The sequence below is a fragment of the Typopeltis vanoorti genome, chromosome 5, assembly GCF_054136105.1.
Source record: "Typopeltis vanoorti isolate ZY-2024b chromosome 5, IOZ_Tvanoo_1.0, whole genome shotgun sequence".
In the NCBI taxonomy this organism is placed as follows: Eukaryota; Metazoa; Arthropoda; class Arachnida; order Uropygi; family Thelyphonidae; genus Typopeltis; species Typopeltis vanoorti.
Genome location: NC_143553.1, coordinates 21,808,122 through 21,827,674, shown reverse-complemented (window position 1 = coordinate 21,827,674; position 19,553 = coordinate 21,808,122). Strand labels below are relative to the sequence as shown.

At 33.9% G+C, this 19,553-nt stretch overlaps 1 protein-coding gene across 2 annotated transcripts in view; it reads right to left on the bottom strand.

The window, feature by feature from the left end:
• nac (GDP-fucose transporter nac) overlaps window positions 1-19,553 on the bottom strand; it is a 356,711-nt gene that overhangs the window by 41,500 nt on the left and 295,658 nt on the right. For both annotated transcript variants that reach the window (XM_090393057.1, XM_090393058.1), the window contains exon 6: window positions 6,815-7,107. In XM_090393057.1, coding sequence (XP_090249183.1) covers window positions 6,815-7,107 — 293 coding nt within the window. The remainder of the gene's footprint in view (window positions 1-6,814; window positions 7,108-19,553) is intronic.

Here is a 19,553-nt window from a genome sequence, read left to right as displayed (position 1 = left end):
CAGACTTTTTGACATATTTTTAGAGGAACTAGGTAGTCAACATAAAGATTTAGTGACATTTACATCTGTACGATGGTTATCAAGAGGAAAAGCATTAAAATGTTTTTTTTTCAGTGCTTAAAAGAAGTAATAGTTTTCTTAACCACTAAAAATTATAACTTAAATCATGTGGAACTTCTCAGTAATCCCGAATGGATACAAAATTTTTGTTTTTTGCTTGATATGACAGAACATTTTAATAAGCTAAATTTGAAGTTGCAAGGGAAGAGAAACACAGCCTTACAATTCTAGAGGAAGTCCTTACCTTTGAACAGAAACTAAGAGCGTTTTTCGAAGATGTTACTGAAGAAAAATTTATATATTTTGAAAATCTAAAAAATTATAGATTGAATTTAAATCAAGAAAAAGTCGACTGCAAAATATTCGCTGAAATGATTACTGTAATTTTAGATTCATTTACAAGCAGATTTCAGGATTTTAAAAAACATCAGGAGATGATGAAATTTATATTACATCCGTTAAATTGCAATTTAAAATTAATAGATATTGAAGCTTTTCCCAGAATATCAATTGCAGAACTACAAATGGAGCTTCTGGAAATTCAGAATAAAAGCATCTGGGTACAAAAACTTCAGGAAATGGTAGCACAAATTGAAGAAAACGAGGAAACTATGGAAGAAACACCACATGAAATTATATTTAAATGTTGGAATGCTTTCCCAACTAATTATTCAAATGTACCAGGCGGCTTGCTTTTGGGGTTTTGACTCTTTTAGGTTCAACGTATAATTTCAAACTATTTTTCTCTTCAATGAATTACATTAAAAATAAGTATAGGAACAAATTGACTGATGAAAGTTTGAAAGTCGAATTACTATTAAAGTACATGACATACAATCCAGATTTAAGTAAACTGGCTGAGAAGATGCAAAATCAAAAGTCTCATTACTGAATTTTAAATTAAAACAATCAAATATCTATTAAAATACTGCCTTTCTGACAAATTCTGACTTTTTTGCAAAATTATACTTACTTAAACATGTTTTTGATTAAAAACTTAATCAAACTTAATGTTGTTTTATTTATTGAACACATAAAATATTTATGTGCAAACATAAAAGTGGTATTTGATATCTGGAAGTACTGAATTAAAAACAAATTTACCTAAGTTTGAACTAACTGCAACTTGGAGTCACCAGGAAAAATTGAATTGAAGTTGCGGCTCCCAAAATTTTGTTTTAATTAATTTTTTTGGTGGAATGGCTCTTTGGTTCAAAAAAGGTTCCCGACCCCTACAATAGAGTAACAGCTGAGTTGGATAAAGGAAATAACTACATGATGATTTGATTTTAAAAGGGCATTTGACAGCATACTGCATAGAACTCTGTTATGCAAATTAGAACAAATGGGAATGGACATGACACTGGTTAATGAATAAGAGGGTGGCTGCTGGACAGATAACAAATAGTGATGTACAGAGAGCAGAATCGAGGTGAAAACAGGTGACTAGTGGTTGTGCTGCAAGGTTCAGTGCTTGGACCATTGCTGTTTAATTTGTACATAAATGATATAGGAAATATTAGATTGTTTGCTGATGATATGCTATTACTCTACCTAATTTCATATAGGCTGTCAGTATGGGCAAAAGATAATGGGTATCAGCTTAATGTGGAGATATGTAAAATTATGCATTTTGGGAAAAATAGATTACAAGCCATGTATCACACTGATGGCACTGTACTCCAGTAAATAGAGGAAGCTAGAGATTTAGGGGATAGTGGTAGACAAGAGTTAAAGTTTAGAGGAAATATTGCCAAGTTTGCTAAGGTAGCCCATAAGATTACTTGGCTATTGAAGAACATATAAGAAGTAGAGATAAGCAAGTTGTTATTCCACTTTATAAGGTCTTGATATTCGCACTTCTGGATTACTGTGCTCAAGTCTGCTTCCCTGAGTTTCTTGGGGATGAGGAAGCAGTGGAGAGGGTTCACAGGCAAGTAACCTGTGGAATGTTCCCTATGAGGATAGATTGAAGTATGTGAATGGCAGAAGTTGGTCGACAGGAGAAAAAGAGGAGATATGATATAAACATTTAAGTTGCTTAAAGTATTTTATAGGATTGATGCAGGGGAAATGTTTCAACTTGGCCAGAGAGATCAGAACAAGGGGTCATCCCTGGAAGTTGAGTAAAGGTGTGGTTAGTATGGGTGGGTATGAGGACTAGAATTTTTGCTTGGAGAGTTGTGAATAAGTGGAATGGGTTTTCAGAGTCAGTTGTGAATGCTTTGTCTGTTAATGGGTTCAAGAAGAGGTATGACAGATTGGGTCTCCTGCAATGAGTCTTCGGACTCTGTGGAGGTGCCCGTATAATAGTAATAATAATTATGTCTATATAAGGTAGACATGAATGAGGGAAATAGTGGCAATGGTTATGAGGCACTGTAGTGTTAGGTGGAGGCTGACTGGACGACATTTTAGTTGAATGTTGCTATAAGCCAGAGAATGTGGAAGGTGGTGATGAAGAAATGTATAAACAATTTGGGTTAGTGAACAAAGGAAGGGTGATTATCATGGATGATTTTAATTATGGCAGTATAGATTGGAATGAAAAGATAGAATTTGGGAATAAGAAAAGTGAATTTGAGTTCTTTAGAGACAGCTATCTCAGGCAGTATGTAAAGGAGGACATGTGAGGATCGATAACTTTAGATCTGATCATTTCATCAGAGGATGTAACTGAGTGGGGGTTTCACACCTTCTTCCAGCTGGTGTGAGTGATCATGAAGTGATCACCTGGGCTGTGGCTAGTCATATGCAGACTTCTGTGAGGAAGATATATGTGGAAGTACAAGGCTGGTGATTATGTCTAGCTTAGGAGACAGCTTGGAACTATAGAATGGAATAAGGAGTTGAGCGATAAGGAAATAAATGCTGCTTGGGAACCAACAAAGAAATATATAACAGCATCAATGTGTGAATGTATTCAGAAGTTAAAAGGCTGAATAAGGAAAGTATAAAATGGTTGAACAAGTGGATTAAGCATGAAATCTGGAAGAAGAAGAAGAAGAATGCACTTTGGAAGCAGTACAAGATGAACAATGGTAATAATCAATTACATGAAGAGTATGAAGAACAAGCCAGGAGAGTGACTCAGTAAGGACAACAAAAGTACAGTATGAGCAAAAATTAGCAAATCAGGGAAAGAAAAACCCTAGAGTGTTTTTTATTTAGATATGTGGAAAGTAGAAGAATGAATGAATATGGTAAGATGATGTTAATGGATGAAAATGGTAGAATGGTAAATGCTGCAGTATTCAGTGATCAATTTATAAGGGTGTTTCATCCTTATCAGGGTGAAATCATGAGAAACTTAAGTGAGAGGAGGTATTTGAGGAAAGAAATAAACTTGATGTCAATAAAGCAATCAGATTTGATTACATATCATTATGCGTCTTATGGGAATTGGCATGCTTGTTTAATAAGTCTTACAACAGCATGGGTTCCAAACGATTGGAAAGAAGGTAAAATTGTTCCATTGCATAAAAATGGTGTTAAGGCTATGGCTACAAGTTATAGGCCAATCTGTATACAATCTGTATATCTGGAGTTGTGGCGAAGGTGCTAGAGACATTGGTGAGAAGTAGGATATAGAAATGGATTGATAAAAGCAGTATTCTCTGTAGTTATCAGCACTGGTTTGTTAAAGGGAGATCAAGTTTTACTAATTTACTTATGTATTAAAACAAGGTAACAAACATCCTGGAGAAGGGAGATGCATATATAGTGGTATACTTAGATTTAGAAAAAGCTTTTGATAGACTGGCACATGACAAGCTGTTAAATAAATTGAAACAGATGGGACTGGATAACAGGCTTCTGAGTAGGTTCAGTGACAGGCTGTCAAATATGTATCAGAAAGTCGTATATGGGGGAGTGCAGTATCCCAAAAGAGGAAGGTCACTAGTGTTGTGCCACAGGGGATCAGTTTTGGACTATTGTTGCTCATTTGTATGTTAATGATATTGGGATGGGTTTAATGGTGGTATGCAGCTGTTTGAAGATGACCCAAAACTGGGGAGAGCAATTCAGAGTCAAGTAGATATTATGGCCTTACAGGAGGACTTAAAATATATTGCATAAATGGGCAGGTAAGTGGACCTATCAGCTCAATGTATTGAAATCTGGTAAGCAATGATGGGATGCAAAGTGTACACTTGGTGGGGAAACTTTAAAGGAGATGAGAGATCTGGGAGTGGTGGTGGACAGGGACCTGAAATTCAGGGGGGCCACATTGCACAAGTTGTGAAAATGTCACATTGGATAATAGTAATGATGTGGAGGACCCTGACATTCAGAAATAAATAAGTTATGATGCCATTGTATAAGGCCTTGATCACATCTTATATGGATTATTGTGCACAGATTGTCACCGGATTTTCATGGTGATGAGGATATGTTAGAAAGGGTCCAGAGAAGAGTCACAAAGGTGGTCACTGATCTTTGGAATGTGGAATATTAGGCCAGATTGGGAGAATGTAAATTGCAAACCTTCATGATCAGTACAAAGGGGAGATATGATTGAGACATATAAGTTAGTCAGGGGTTATCATGTTGACATGGAAGAGATTTTTCCTAGTATGGGACAGGGGGGGATAGCACAAGAGGGCACCCCTGGAATCTGTATAAGGAGGATGTGATCAGAAGAGTGAGTAGCAGATTCTTTACATGGAATGCATTGCCTGAGTCTGTTGTGAATGTAGACACACTGAATCAGTTTAAGGCACAGTTGGATGAGCTCAGTGTACCTCCCAATGTACCTCCTAATGTACCTCCCACCATGAGTCTCTGACTCCATGGAGGTCAGATGTTAATAACAATAATCTTGTACATGCATTTCTTTAGGTGTACAAGTTTCAGGATAAAAAATATTCATAGTACTAATGCAAATGAAGGATGGAATGCCATTATCATCATCAACAATCATTGTAAAACACCAGGTATATGTAATGTGTGTTAAGCATAAGAAATTGGCAGATTTGGCAAAATGTTGGATGTAAGTACTAGTATGAATCTCTACACACATCCAAAACAGAGAGAGGTAACCAGTTAAATGCAGCAGGAGATGTGTAGTATCCCAATGTTACACTGGGTATATTACATGTTAGCATGAATGATGACTGAGCAGGTGAGTAGATATTTTATATACAGAATGTCTTATCAATAGGTTAACACTTCTAAATAACTATACATAATAATAAATAACTAAATAAATAATCCTGCATTCAGTAATGCACTAGATATCGATACGGGCACAGTTAAGAGTGAATACATGAAGTAAAATACAAATATGGAAGAAAACTGTGAATTGGAAACAAAAAAAACTTAACTTTTAAAAGAGGTAAACCGTGAGTAGACATAACTATACATAATAAATAACGGAAAAACTCACGTAGAAATATTATTTAATAGTATAATTTTCACCTGTGTGTCACAGGCATCTTCAGTACAATTAAGCTCAAAATTAAACACTAACTGACAATTCCAAAAAGCGCCACCTAAGTAGCTGGTGTAAGATAACTAAAAAGGTCAATAACTTTCCTAAAAAAAAAAAAAAAAAAAAAAAAATTAATACAATAAAAAGTTAGGAAAGATTAGCTGATTTGTAAAGTACTATCTCCCATAAAGGGGATAGACGTAAGTCGTCGGATCTGTTTAAGTTAGGAGAATGAAGTAGAGTTTCACATGCTTCTTTATAAAGGCGTTCCATGAGAAACTGACTTTTGTGAAGAACTCTTGTCTTTCTCCAATGAACTCTGTGTCTAGTGAAGATGGCATGTTCTGCAAGTCCAGACTTTTCAGGTTTAAAGTATGCAATATAAGATTGGTGTTCTTCTAGCCGAATGGAGGCAGATCTTCCCGTTTGTCTGAAATAGCATAATCCACAAGAGCACGGAATCTGGTAGACACCTGGATGATTAAGATGTGGAAGCTTGTCCTTTGGAGAAGCGAGAAAGGTGGAGATTTTTCTAAATGGTCGAAAGGCAACAAAAAACAAAAAAAAGCAACATATTTTTTTTTTTTTTTTTTTTTTTTTTTTTTTTTAGGAAAGTTATTGACCTTTTTAGTTATCTTACACCTATTGCTCTCCCCAGTTACTTAGGTGGCGCTTTTTGGAATTGTCAGTTAGTGTTTAATTTTGAGCTTAATTGTACTGAAGATGCCTGTGACACACAGGCGAAAATTATACTATTAAATAATATTTCTACGTGAGTTTTTCCGTTAAAAAAAACTTAGTTCTTGACAATATGGACTACATAACGAATAATAAATGCAAGTAAACATAAACTACACTTTTTTTAGAAGCTAGTGAAAAACTGAAGTAAAGCTAGAAGCTGTCATGTAATTTAAATACAAGTATTTTATAAACTTATCTTAAGGTAGTATTTTATAATTATACAAAATACTTTGTCTTGTAATAATATTACTATGTTGTATTTCTAAAGTTGTTTCCCCTGATGCTAAAAGAAGATAGGACATCTAAGCATTACTTATATTTTAAAATAAGGTAAAGCATGACAAAATAAGAGCTCTTCCAGAAAGCAATCTCTTGGGTAAAAAAAAAGTTTCTAAACTATATTTAAAAATAACCCACAGATATTTGCATAGAGGATGAAACAATGTTACAACAAAACAACAACAAAAATTAATTTTTCTTTTCATTTCTCATTTAAAATTTTTAATACAATTCATGTAGTTTATTACTTATTATGTTATACATTTCTAAGTTTAAAAAAACAAGCAAACTTCAACTTACTTTGATCTGAAATCCAGTAACATATCCAATTGCAAACCCAAATATTCCACCAATAATCATCAAAATCCAAAACATATGGTCAAGAAGATGATATGAAGTTAGAAGTATAGGGAATTCTCCAAAGAATAACATTAGTGGTAAAAAAAGTAACATGGCATTGAAGTTATTATAAAAAGTAAGCAGCCATATACTATCATCAACTGCAGGCAGCAATTTTTTTGTATAAATAGAATAAAGGGATACAAGAAAGCTAGCCAGAACTCCATATATTATTCCCATCACAGAGAGAGAACCTAATATAAAATATATCAGTTTTAAAACTTTACAAATGCAATCACAGATATCAAACAAATATAGTAAAAGTGTTATGAAAGCTGGGTAATTTACAGATAGAGAAACCAGTTTTTATTGTTTCTGTACAGTCAGTAATAGTCTTTAATACAAGAATATTTTTTAGTTGCAGTGACAGTACTATCTGCTACTTTTCTAATCGGTACTTCAGGTCATTTTCAAAGCAGCCTAAATAGTATATCTGCTAAAAAGACCATAGTAATTATAAATATTATTTCTGGAAATTTTCCATGTTACTCCTCTAAACTCGATGTTAATATTTAAGACTACTTTACTTATTTTTCTTAAGGAGTACCCCTAGTATTATTACAGATAGAGAAACCAGTCTTTGCTTTTTACTCCTTTTTTTATGGAGCAGAATCAGAAATATATTGATAGAAACTATATAACTGAACTTTGTACCTTTAGAATGAACTCTGGATGATGGACTATAACCATTTAGGACTGTCATTTGAATAAATACATTAGGACTTTTTTTTTTCAAAAAGAAGGGGGAAGGCAAAAAAAATATGGAGATAAAGATATGCAAGAACTAAAAAAGTGGAAATTAAAGACAATGTGGAAATTTGCTGAAATTAAAAAATGTGGAAATTTGTGGAGAATTAGCCAAACCGTTTCTATCACATTTAGAATCAAATCTACTAAACCCTTCTCCCTCTCCAGCATTATTTTTTATGGCCAATATGTGGATGATGTTCTATGCATTGGGGAACCAACATGAATTACCTCTTTACAAGCATCCCTTAATGACTCAGCAGTTAACTAAAATTTACTATAGAAACAGAACATGAAAAATCCATAAATTTCCTAAACTTAACATTAATTAGAACCAACAACAAAATAGTCACAAAAATATTCCACAAACCTACACATATCAGTAACTACCTACACTTTAACTCACATCATCCTTATTCTATTAAAAAATTGGTCATTCTTCATAATTTATAAACACACAAAAATTTTTAACTACATATAATTATCTAACATGAAATTAACACAGATATTTAAACCAAAATTACACTACACAACTAATAAATTATGCCAACCAAACAGTGAAAACCTGTCTAATGAGTCCAATAATCAAAGCAAACTTCCCAACATGGGGTGCTTAAGGGTTAAAGCTGTATAACTGAGAGGAGACCTCAACATAGCCTTTAAAGGAACGCAGAGGAACCAGGGCTTCTGACCTAATGTCCAATCCTCACCTTCTCGTGATGCACTCTGTTAGGTACCTACCTGGATACTGAACAAATGAGGATTGGCTGGCAATTTGGAATTTAGCTGACCAAATTGTATTCATACTGATTTAAATCACAAGTAAAATGATGGTACAACATGATAAACTTCCCAACATAAAAAAAAAAATCATTAAACTTCCATATATCCAGAATACATACAAAGCTTGTAAATATATATTTAAGAATACCAACTATAAATTAGAGTTTACTACAAGTCAAAAATTGGCAACCCTCTTAAAACCTACTAACTTTCAATCATGCAAGAAAATATTAGAATAAATACCACAACATAGTGTACAAATTTCCTCGCCATCACAACTGCAACGTCACCTATACAGGTTCCACAATTAGATCATTATGGATGGACTACAGGAACGCTTCCACGATTGCAATATACCAATTCCAAAACATCCAAGTTTTTCTTAGATTTAATTGTGTAATTTTAGTTTATTATTGTAGTTTTTTAATGTAATTATTGTACTACAGAAGTTTATAATATAATTGCAGAAATATTATTAGTTTTTACTACTCTTAAAAATGGCACTGAAAACTCGTCATAACAAGGCAGTGTCTAAAACTGAAGTTGTTGCTACTGAGGAGAGCATTTGTCCTGATGAACAAAAGTACTGCTGCAGTGATGATGATAATTTATCTGAGGATAAGTTGACATTAGAAATATCTCAATTAAAAAAAATTATTAGAAAATCTACCAGGGAATTGGAAAAGGTGGAAAAACGTTTGACTAAACTTAGGATAAGAAAAAGGATCAGAAGAAGAACATGCAGGAAAGTACTGAACTTGGTAGTCAAAATATTAATAACAACAAGGTAAGTCAGCTAAAATCTAAGAGAAAAAGAGATGATATGGTATGGTGACTCAATTTTAAAATTTGCGCTTACCGAGGGAGTCATCACTTTTAGTTTCCTGGGAGCAAAAATTAAAAATATGACAAATGTAATTGAAAACCAAAAAAGAAAAGAAAAAGAGATGGTAGTTCTGGTAGGTACAAATAATTTAAGTAGTGACGAATATAATATGAGAGAAAATATGAAAGGTCTGTTGGAAGAAGTGAGAAAGAAATGTGAGAGAGTAAAAATTGTTGGATTACTACCCAGATATGACAGTACTGAGTTAAGAAGGAGGAGATAATAGCAAATGATTTCACGCACAGGCTGTAGAGAAGATATCAATGCGAGTTTTTAGATGTGTGGGGTGTGTTTGATGGCAGAAAAGACTTGTACAGGAAGGATGGCCTGCACTTGAATTCATTTGGCATCAGAAGCCTGGAAAAATTACTTCTTGGTATGAGACCTAATGCAGAGAGTCAGGGAAATTAGATCATCAAGGGAGGAATGGGAAAAATGTGTGTGAAAGTTCAGCTATATGGTATGCAAACGTGATAAAGATATGAATGTCTTCAAACATGGTTATGTATGTGGTGAAGGGGTGGAAAAATATGCTTTAGGTTCGGACATTTTAAATATGTCTGGGGAGGGAAAAAAGAAAATTCTAGAACAAGACCAAATAGATTGCATATCTAATTATAAGAATAGGCTAGGTGATAATTTATTATGTCTATACGCAAATGCCAGGAGCTTTAGAAACAAAGGGGTTGAGTTCATTGCTTTATTGAATACGATATGGCCTAAGATTGTTGGCATTAGTGAAACCTGGCTATCAGAATCAGTGGGATTGAGTGTAATGGATATACTATTTTTTTTAGGAATGACAGGAGAGGAGGAGTGCTACTAATGATACCAGATGACTTAAGTCCAGTTATGGTAGAAACACAAGAAAACAATGATGGTAACAATGTCCCATGTAGCAGTGAGTTTGAGTCTATCTGGTGTGAAGTGGAGGATAACAGAATGAAATCTATGGTGGGGTGTTGCTACAGACCTGGTGGCTCAGTTGCAGGGGACGAAGAAATATATCACCAATTTTAGCCTTATGGGTATCAAACGAATGATCGTTATGGGTGCCTTTAATTTTCCAAACATTGATTGGGTAGAAGAGAAATCTCATGATAAAAAAGAAGAGGAATTTATTGAATTGTTGCAAGCAGTATGTGAAAGAGGGAACTCAAGGTCAAAGAGTGTTGGATTTTCTCATAGCATCAGATGGGGGTCTCTGTCAAGAGTATGGCTATTTTACAACCAATTGGTGACAGTGATCATGCTGTACTTTCTCGGGAAGTATCTAATTATATTGATGCTCCAATTAAAACAAGTTACATAGATGCTGAACTACAAAGCTGAAAATTATGATCAACCTAGGAGAATACTATCTTTCGTCCCATGTTATCAGTTACTGAATGGGAAAAATGTCCGTAATGCATGGGAATCTTTGAAAAAGTAAGAATTATAATTAAGATTATAAACACGTTAACACAAGAACATTTTAATGTTTGCCAAATATTTCAGTCTGAAACTAACAGACTATCCTCAGTGGCTTGATAGGAACAGTTTTTACGAGGTGGAATACAAACAATTGATCATTCAAAAGTAGAACGAGCCGCATGATGTTGCATTGCTAAGCATTAAAGAGAGGTAAATTTCATCAGAGTGATGAATAAATTATAGGTATTAATTCACAATTTTAATTTATAAATTCCATTAAAGATAACATTAGACTAATGTAAGAATTAAAGGTCTCAATAAAAAAAAAAAAGGATATAAATGATTGTATATCCTTGTCAAAAATATGGGAAAGTTTAATCCGGAATAAATTCTCAATTTAATTCCGTTTAATTTAATTTAATTCTTAATTTAATTATTCTCAATTTAATTCCAGAATAAAGGTCTCAATTTAAAAAAAAAAAAAAAAAAAAAATTTTTTTGAGACCTTTAATTTTTACATTAGTCTAATGTTATCTTTAATGGAATTTATAAATTAAGATTGTTATATGAAATTGTGAATTAATACCTATAATTTATTCATCACTGATGAAATTTACCTCTCTTTAATGCTTAGCAATGTAACATCATGTGGCTCGTTCTACTTTTGAATGATCAATTGTTTGTATTCCACCTTGTAAAAACTGTTCCTATCAAGTCACTAAGGATAGCCTGTTAGTTTCAGGCTGAAATATTTGGCAAACATTAAAATATTCTTGTGTTAACGTGCTTATAATTCTTAATTTAATATCACAAGTTTCTCTCAAGAATAGAACTTTGAAAAAGTACTTAAATGAGGTGATTATCTGAACGTATCCCTAGTGTTCAAAGAATAAATAGGTTGGGAGTGAAATGGGTGTCCAACCTTATTAAGCAAGAAATCCACAAGATGATGATGTGGAAAGAATATTGTGAGAATAAAAGTGAGAGAAGTTATGAAATATATAAGGCTCAGGCCAGAAAAGTAATGAGTAGTAATGAGTATTGTGAGGAAAGTTAAATCAGAGTATGAAAAGAAATTGGCCATGCAAGATAAAAGCAATCCAAAAGAATTTTATCACCAATTGGTGACAGATCTGTGAAAGTTATGCTGCAAGTAAAAGAAAGAATGAATGTGCAAGAATAACTTTATTGAATGCAGATGGTACTCGAGTGTCAGAAGCTAATGAGAGTGAGTGGAATAATCGCTTGTCTCCTACAAGGTCAGCTCATAAATGCCGGCGAGTGTATTTCCATAAGCTCTCTGATCAAATTTCATACGAAACTTTCATAGTTTCTGCATTCCGCTTTGAAATAATGCTGGATTTGATATCCACTTGCTTTATATAATTTTTGCTGAAATGAAGCCAAAGAGAATGGCCAAAATAGAGCCAATTTAATAAAATAAATTTTTATTTTAGTAAATACTTTACGCACTGAGCGAGAGTCCACTTACGAAAAATACACCTCTCCGACACTTCGAGTTCCTTAGTAATGAATGAGAGTTTTTTTTTGCTCTCTTAAGGTTTCTGCCTGGTCTCTGAGGAGAACTAACCGGTTTGAAACAGCTGCCAGGCCAGTGAAACCTTATCAAAATGGACCAATAGAAGGCGAATATATGGGAGCTTGAGCAAGCGATCATGTGTCCTATAAGGTCCACGCTAGGGCAACTCATAAATGCCGGCGAGTTTATTCCCGTAAGCTCTCTGGTCAAATTGCGTACGCAACTTTCATAGTTTCTGCATTCAGCTTTGAAATAATGCTGGATTTAATATCCATTTGATTTACTTATATAATTTTTGCATTACTGAAATGAAGCCTTTTGACTCTTTATTTTAGTAAAGTTTATTTATTATATTTTATCTTTCTCTTTTTTTCTAAAAAAAAATTTGTAGTTCATCCTAGATATAAAGCCATTATGAAATTACTATATGTATATTTCGGCTTCTGATTTGCATATCTTTAATTTCCATATTTTTAGTTTCCACATATCTTTACTCTGCATTTTTCTCTGTCTTCCTTTCTTTTTGGAAAAAAGTCCTAATGTATTTATCCAAATGATAGCCTTAAATGGTTCTAGTCCATCACCCAGAGTTCATTCTAAAGTTCAGTTATATAATTTCTATCAATATATTTCTGATGCTGCTCCATAAAAAGATAGTCTTGAGAATTATACAAAGGTATGTCAAGAAATTATTCCTTCCATATTTTTCATTTAATTTATGTCTTTACAATACCATTAACGTTTTAAATTAATTGGAGTAAAAAGCCAAAGGCATAATACAAGGAATACTCCTTAAAAAAAATTGGCAAAATAGCCATAAATATTAATACCATGGTAATTACTTGTGAACTGCATCATATTATTAATTGACACAAAGACGATGAATTTCTAGAAGCATTTCATAGTGTGCCTATAACTAATTGTATATATGCAATTACACTGTATCTATGTTTGACTGATTGTTCAGTTATATATTTAGTTTTAAGCTGGTTAAAGGTAAAATCCATCCAACAATGGGTGGATAGGAATGCAAAACTTTGTAGAGGGCAGAATGGCTCTGTAAAGGGTAGGTTCTATCTTAGTAATTTATTTACATTTTATAATAAAGCGACAGCAGAACTGAATAAAGGAAATGTAAATAAATTACTAAGTTCACCATGATACTACTGGACTTTTTAAAGGCATTTGATAGGCATTTCCACGTGGAAAACTATTACAAAAGTTGGAGCAAATGGGAATGGATATGAAGCTAGTAGTATGGATGGGGAAGAGGAGGACAGACAGAAACCAGAGAGTGGTATATGGTGAAGTGGAATCTAGGAGAATGAGGTTGACTAGTGGATTACCTCAGGGTTCTGTACTAGGGCCACTACTCTTTAATTTGCATATCAATGATATAGAGAAAGATTTAAGGGGGAGGAGGATATTCAATTGTTTGCTGATGATACAAAACTGGTGAGAGCAATAATTGATATGTAGATATCTTGCAGGATGATATCTACATATCAAACGAAAAGGTAGCATATGGTGTATCATATTGATGGCATTGGATTGCAGGAATTGATAATGCTAGGGATGATAATGGTGGACAGAGAATTGAAGTTCAGAGAGCATAATACAAAAGTTGGTAAAACAGCTCAAAAGATGTTGAAAAAACATGCTAACAAGTAAAGATAGGGAAGGTATTATCCCTCTTTATAAGGCTATGATTTGGACACCTGGGTTTCTTAGAGACCAGGAGATGGCAGAGAGGATTCACTATCAGTATATCATCTTCCATCAACCATGTCTCATTGATCCCAATAATCTTTGGACAGGTTGAGGCTATCAGCACCACCAATTCTTCTCCTTTATTCCAGATACTCCCATCATTAGTATATAAAAAAAAAAAAAAATGATCAGTGCATTTTCAGTGTGTTTATACCTATCATTATTCCTTCCAGACTCCACTGGATTCTGCATTACACCATGTGTTCTCCCTTCTCCCAAATGACTGTTCCCACATGTTACTTCTGATAATCCTAGTTTCCTTGCACTAACACTCACACTCACTTGTTCAGAGAACATTATTCTCTCCAGATGCTTACATTCTTCCTCATTCAAATGCAAGTCATCTCTCCCATACAGTTTCCTTCTGTCCTCAAATGCACTCCAAGCATCAACATAATCCAAGCCTTTCTTTTGACACATTCTGGCTATGATATTATTCATTATTGACACTCTTCTCCCCAACTCTGCATTATCATATCTGGATAACACACTATCTTCTTTCTCTCATTTTTCTGCCACACAAAGCATGAACTTCAGATATCTTTCCACGTGATTTACACTGCCTCTCAAGTCATTTGTATCCACCATGACAGTCATCTCATTCACAGTTTCACCTTGATTAATTGCCATAATCACACTGTCTATCATTTCTCCAGGCAAACACTCCTCTGGCATTCCAAATTGCACTGTACGGATCATTTATCTATATATCTCATCTCTTACCACTTTGTTCTTTCCTTTCTCGTCTGTATCGCTCACTATCTCCTCTGACACTTGCTCTCCCACATACCTGCCTTCCTGTCATCTCTCCATCTCTGGCTCCTCCAATATCTCACCTTCCTCTCATTCCCTCTCTTCTCTTAGTTTCTGATATAGTTTTACTACCTCAATTATTCATATATACTCCAATTTGTGTTTCTCTTTAATATCTTCTACCACTGTTCTCTTATTGCTTATCTCAGTTAAAAATCTTTCTTAATAATTACTCCAAACATCCAGAATATTTTGACCTTCAGTTTTTTATTCCTTTTTTCATATTCTTTCTTCCATTTCTAACCCTTTTCACTAGCATTCAGAACATTTTTCATTTCATTTTTCATTTTTCATATACATATCAGCTACATGATATGTATAATTTCTATTCTTAACAGTCTTCCTACTCTAACCTTTTTTTACATTTTTATATATCAGTATACCTGCTGACTTACTTACTAGGAACTTTCAGTATGATTTTTCCTCATCCAGGCTGCCTCTTCTCAAGTACATCAAGAAGTTCTGATTTTTTTATCTTTGCAGATGACTTTATTGCATGCAGTCATAGCTGAATTCAATCAATGTTTTCTTCAGATTTTGCAACCAAGACTCCACAGTTTGATTCTTGTTTTCATAGTGTTTCATTTTCTTGAATAATATTTACATACATTTTATCTCTCTCTCTTTATATATATATATATATATATATATATATATATAATATGCTAACTTTTATTATTAAAAAAAAAGAAGATTGTTTTTCTTTTCCCTATGGTATTAATTTTTATCTTGTTCAACACTAAATGGTGATCACCTCCTATTTCAAATTCCATGTCTATTCTGAATTGTGAAGATATCTCTTATGAAACATAAGCATAGTCATAACGGCTTTCTTATTTATTGTGTATACTCTCCATGTGAATTTATTTACATCTTTATGTTGGAACATAGTGGTATTAGTGATGACTAGTCTGTTTCCATAGTACTTACATTCTCTTAAGGCCCATGACTTTCACAGAGTGGTATTTGTAATCATAATTTTAGGGCACAACAGTTAGTCTTGTGCCTAAATATATATTTTTAGGTGTAAATTACATGTGTTTTTTCTTTCTGGCCAGTTTGCCTAGTCTCAAGTTCCTCAAGAGAATAAAAATTGCCACTTCTGTATGAGACCAGCCAACTTGCCTTCATTTGAAAATGCCTGATAAAGGGTATTAACATCCTAGATGGGATTCACACCCAGGTCTCTCTAGATAGCTTCGTCAAAACAGACTGAGCCATGGATACCTGACTACTCCATGCCCTGAACAGAAATCTAGAAAGTATTTCTACACATGATCAACAGGTGGCACCTGTGAATACACTACTCTAAACTTGTGCTCACATATTATTATTATTATATCCTACTAAAACCTATCCTACTAAAATTAATAAATAAAATATTTAAAACAGGACAGATACCAAGTATGCTAAAGACTGCCATAATCACACCCATATATAAACATGGAAAAAGAAATTTAATCAGCAATTACAGACCCATAGCAACATTACCAATTATCAATCAAATTATGGAGCGGATCATACTGAAGAAACTCACAGCATACACAGAGACCTTTCATATTATCCCCAAAACAACAATACGGTTTTCAGAAAAATAAGGGAACAACATCTCTCTTGGAAGACTTCACAGACATAATTAATACCGCCTTAGACAAAAACAAAATTGCCATGGTAGTCTTTACTGATCTAACTAAAGCATTCGATACACTCACACATCAAACCTTTGTTAGAAAAGTTGAGGCATGTTGGAATAGACGGGCCTCTTCACAGGTGGTTTACAAACTACCTTCAAAATAGAAAGCAAATCACACGTATTGGATCAAACTGAAGCAGAGAGCTACCAGTAACCTGTGGAGTACCACAGGGAGCCGTACTCTCCCCAACTCTATTCAACATTTACACGCACGATATTAATCAGCTACCACTCAAAGGTAAGATATTCCAATACACAGATGATACAGCAATAATATCCATCCACAATAACGCAAGCATAGCCCAAACAAATATGCAACATGACATAAATCTGATCATAGGCTGGCTCACGAAAAACTCCATACACCTAAACTCAGAAAAGACAAAATTGATGATATTCAGAAATCCACTGACGCGACCAGTTGATAACAAATATATAACCATCCAACATCCACTTTCCAACATAAAAAACACACAGAAGAGCAAAACTACTACAATCATTCAGGTTGAAACAATACGATACCTTGGAATTTATTTCGATGCAGATATAAACTGGAATAGCCACATAAACCATCTACACAACAAACTCTACAGGTTAAAAGACATAGTTCCCATACGCCTAAAAACACTAATATACAAAGCACTATGCCAAAATATACTAAGATAAGCTATAACAACGTAGGCTTTCTGTGCACCCTACAAATTAAATAGATTAATGTCGCTACAGTACAAAATGATAAAACTGATCTTTTGGGAACAAAGAGAAAATAACGACTTTATATATACTGCAATGTCAGAACACAAAATACTGACAGTAAAACATTTGTCACTATGCAGCTTTGCTAAAACATTATTTCAATGCCAACTACAGGACAGTCAGAAATACATACCATATAACACCTCAGACAACTAATTATATCACATATAAATACAATAATCACTACGGAAAGGCCACACAAAACTTCTACATCCCAGACATGATAAACAAATTATCTTTTGAATACAGAAACCTTACAAACTACAATAGCCTGAAAAGAGCTTTAAGGACATACTATGAACAAGAAACACGCACCCAAAATACCAAACTTAATGAAACACAATATATTCGTCTGGGCTTCCAGCTCAGTGGTGCATCGATACATTCCAAGTTATTGTGTGTGTGCACGCGAATTTCTCAATCATAGATTTTGTAGCTTCCCAACACAGCAAAAAAATAAAAAAATAAATAAATAAATAATAACCAACTGGTGTCATCCTCAGATAAGCTTACATATAAGCTTCGAGGATAAAAGCAGAGACATTAGTTCTCATCCAAGATGTATCATATGTAACGAAATGCATGTAATGTACGTATCACATGTAAACCAATGTATGTAATGTAAGTATCATATGTAAACAAAAAGTAAGTAATGTATCATATGTAATCAAATGTATGTAATAACTGTAACAAAAGTATGCAATATAGAGTGATTATATCCATTGATATTGATATTTTATACACAGAGTGTAAAATTGCAAAGAAACATCTGTAATAATCATCATTATGAATATTATAATAATATATGTTGTAAACAGTTATTGTTATTATTTAAAAAAACTTTATGTACGAGAAAGTATTCGTTATGCATAATTGTGTTCCTATAATGTATGTAATTTATCTGAGAAATAATAAAAATGTTTAAAAAAAAATATATATTATTATTATGTGACACCTCAAAGACTCATTGAGGGAGAGTGTGCCAACAGCATCAAACGACTGAACCCCTTCCAACTACTAACCACGCTCAAACTTGCTTAAATTTTTGTGAGCCATTATTAGCAGGGGCTCTACCAATTGACCAATATTGTTATAATACATTATAATAAGTGTTTTTTGCTCAAATTAATCAATAAACAGAAATCATAACAGCAGCTACTAAGAAGCCAATTACTTCTACACAACCTGTAAGTATACTTATAGTGCATTAAGTCAGTTATCTTTTCAGTTAAAAATCAGCCACGTGTAAGCGCCAACTATGCCTACTGTGCAAAGCAAAGATGGTGGCAACAAAAGCCAATGATAGAAGGCACTTTGTGTCTTGCCAGCATAGTGCATCAATCACTGACAAACACAATGATAATAAAAAGTGCCACAGTAAAATTGATGTTACTGATAAGAAAACACATATATATTGTGCAGTTTCTGTTGCCACTGGCTACATGCTTCCTACACAAAAATAGACAAATCAGTGCACAAACTATTTATCGACCTCAACCAGTCTTTCTTCTGTTCGCTGTGCCGCCCTTCTGTAAACCAGCTTCTGAACTTAGGTAAATGAGTCGAAAACTTTGAAGAGCACCTTAACACTATGAACAAAACTTTCTCCTCCAAAATCCGAATGTTGGAAGCTAAGCTTCAACTATTCAACGATCAGTGCCACAATGCAACTGCACCCTTGCCCACCGAAAACAAGAAATTCAATGGTGTTAATTTAAACTTCCCAACGGGAAGTGGCAAATCACTAAAAGATGACATCAACAAATTAGCAGGAGAATGCAACTTTGATTTTAGAAATATCGTCAGGTGCCATTGTTTTGGATCCATAAATAAAAGAAAGGATGGAATTAACTTTCCACGTCTTGTGAAAGTGACTTGTGACATGCCAAAAAGCACATATCCATATATCTGCTCTGACATACCTTGCCAGAGAGCACTCAACCTAGAATTGCCCAAATTTGACTTTCTTTGGTTGAAAATCTCCCTTCCCCACTCAGTCAAATTCATTTGCTGTCTCCATTGTTCCCCTAATGTCTCCAACCACTCTAAACTCTTTAATTTCCTCTCCTTAAAAATTGATTTTCTCCAGTCCCACTTCCCTTACAGTGAAATCATCCTCCTGGAGATTTTAATGTCCACAAAACCAAATGGGTTTCCTCCTCTGGCTGTACAGATCTAGCAAGGCAGAGATGCTGAAACAATTGCCATTATCAATGTCCTTAAACAAATTATTCACATA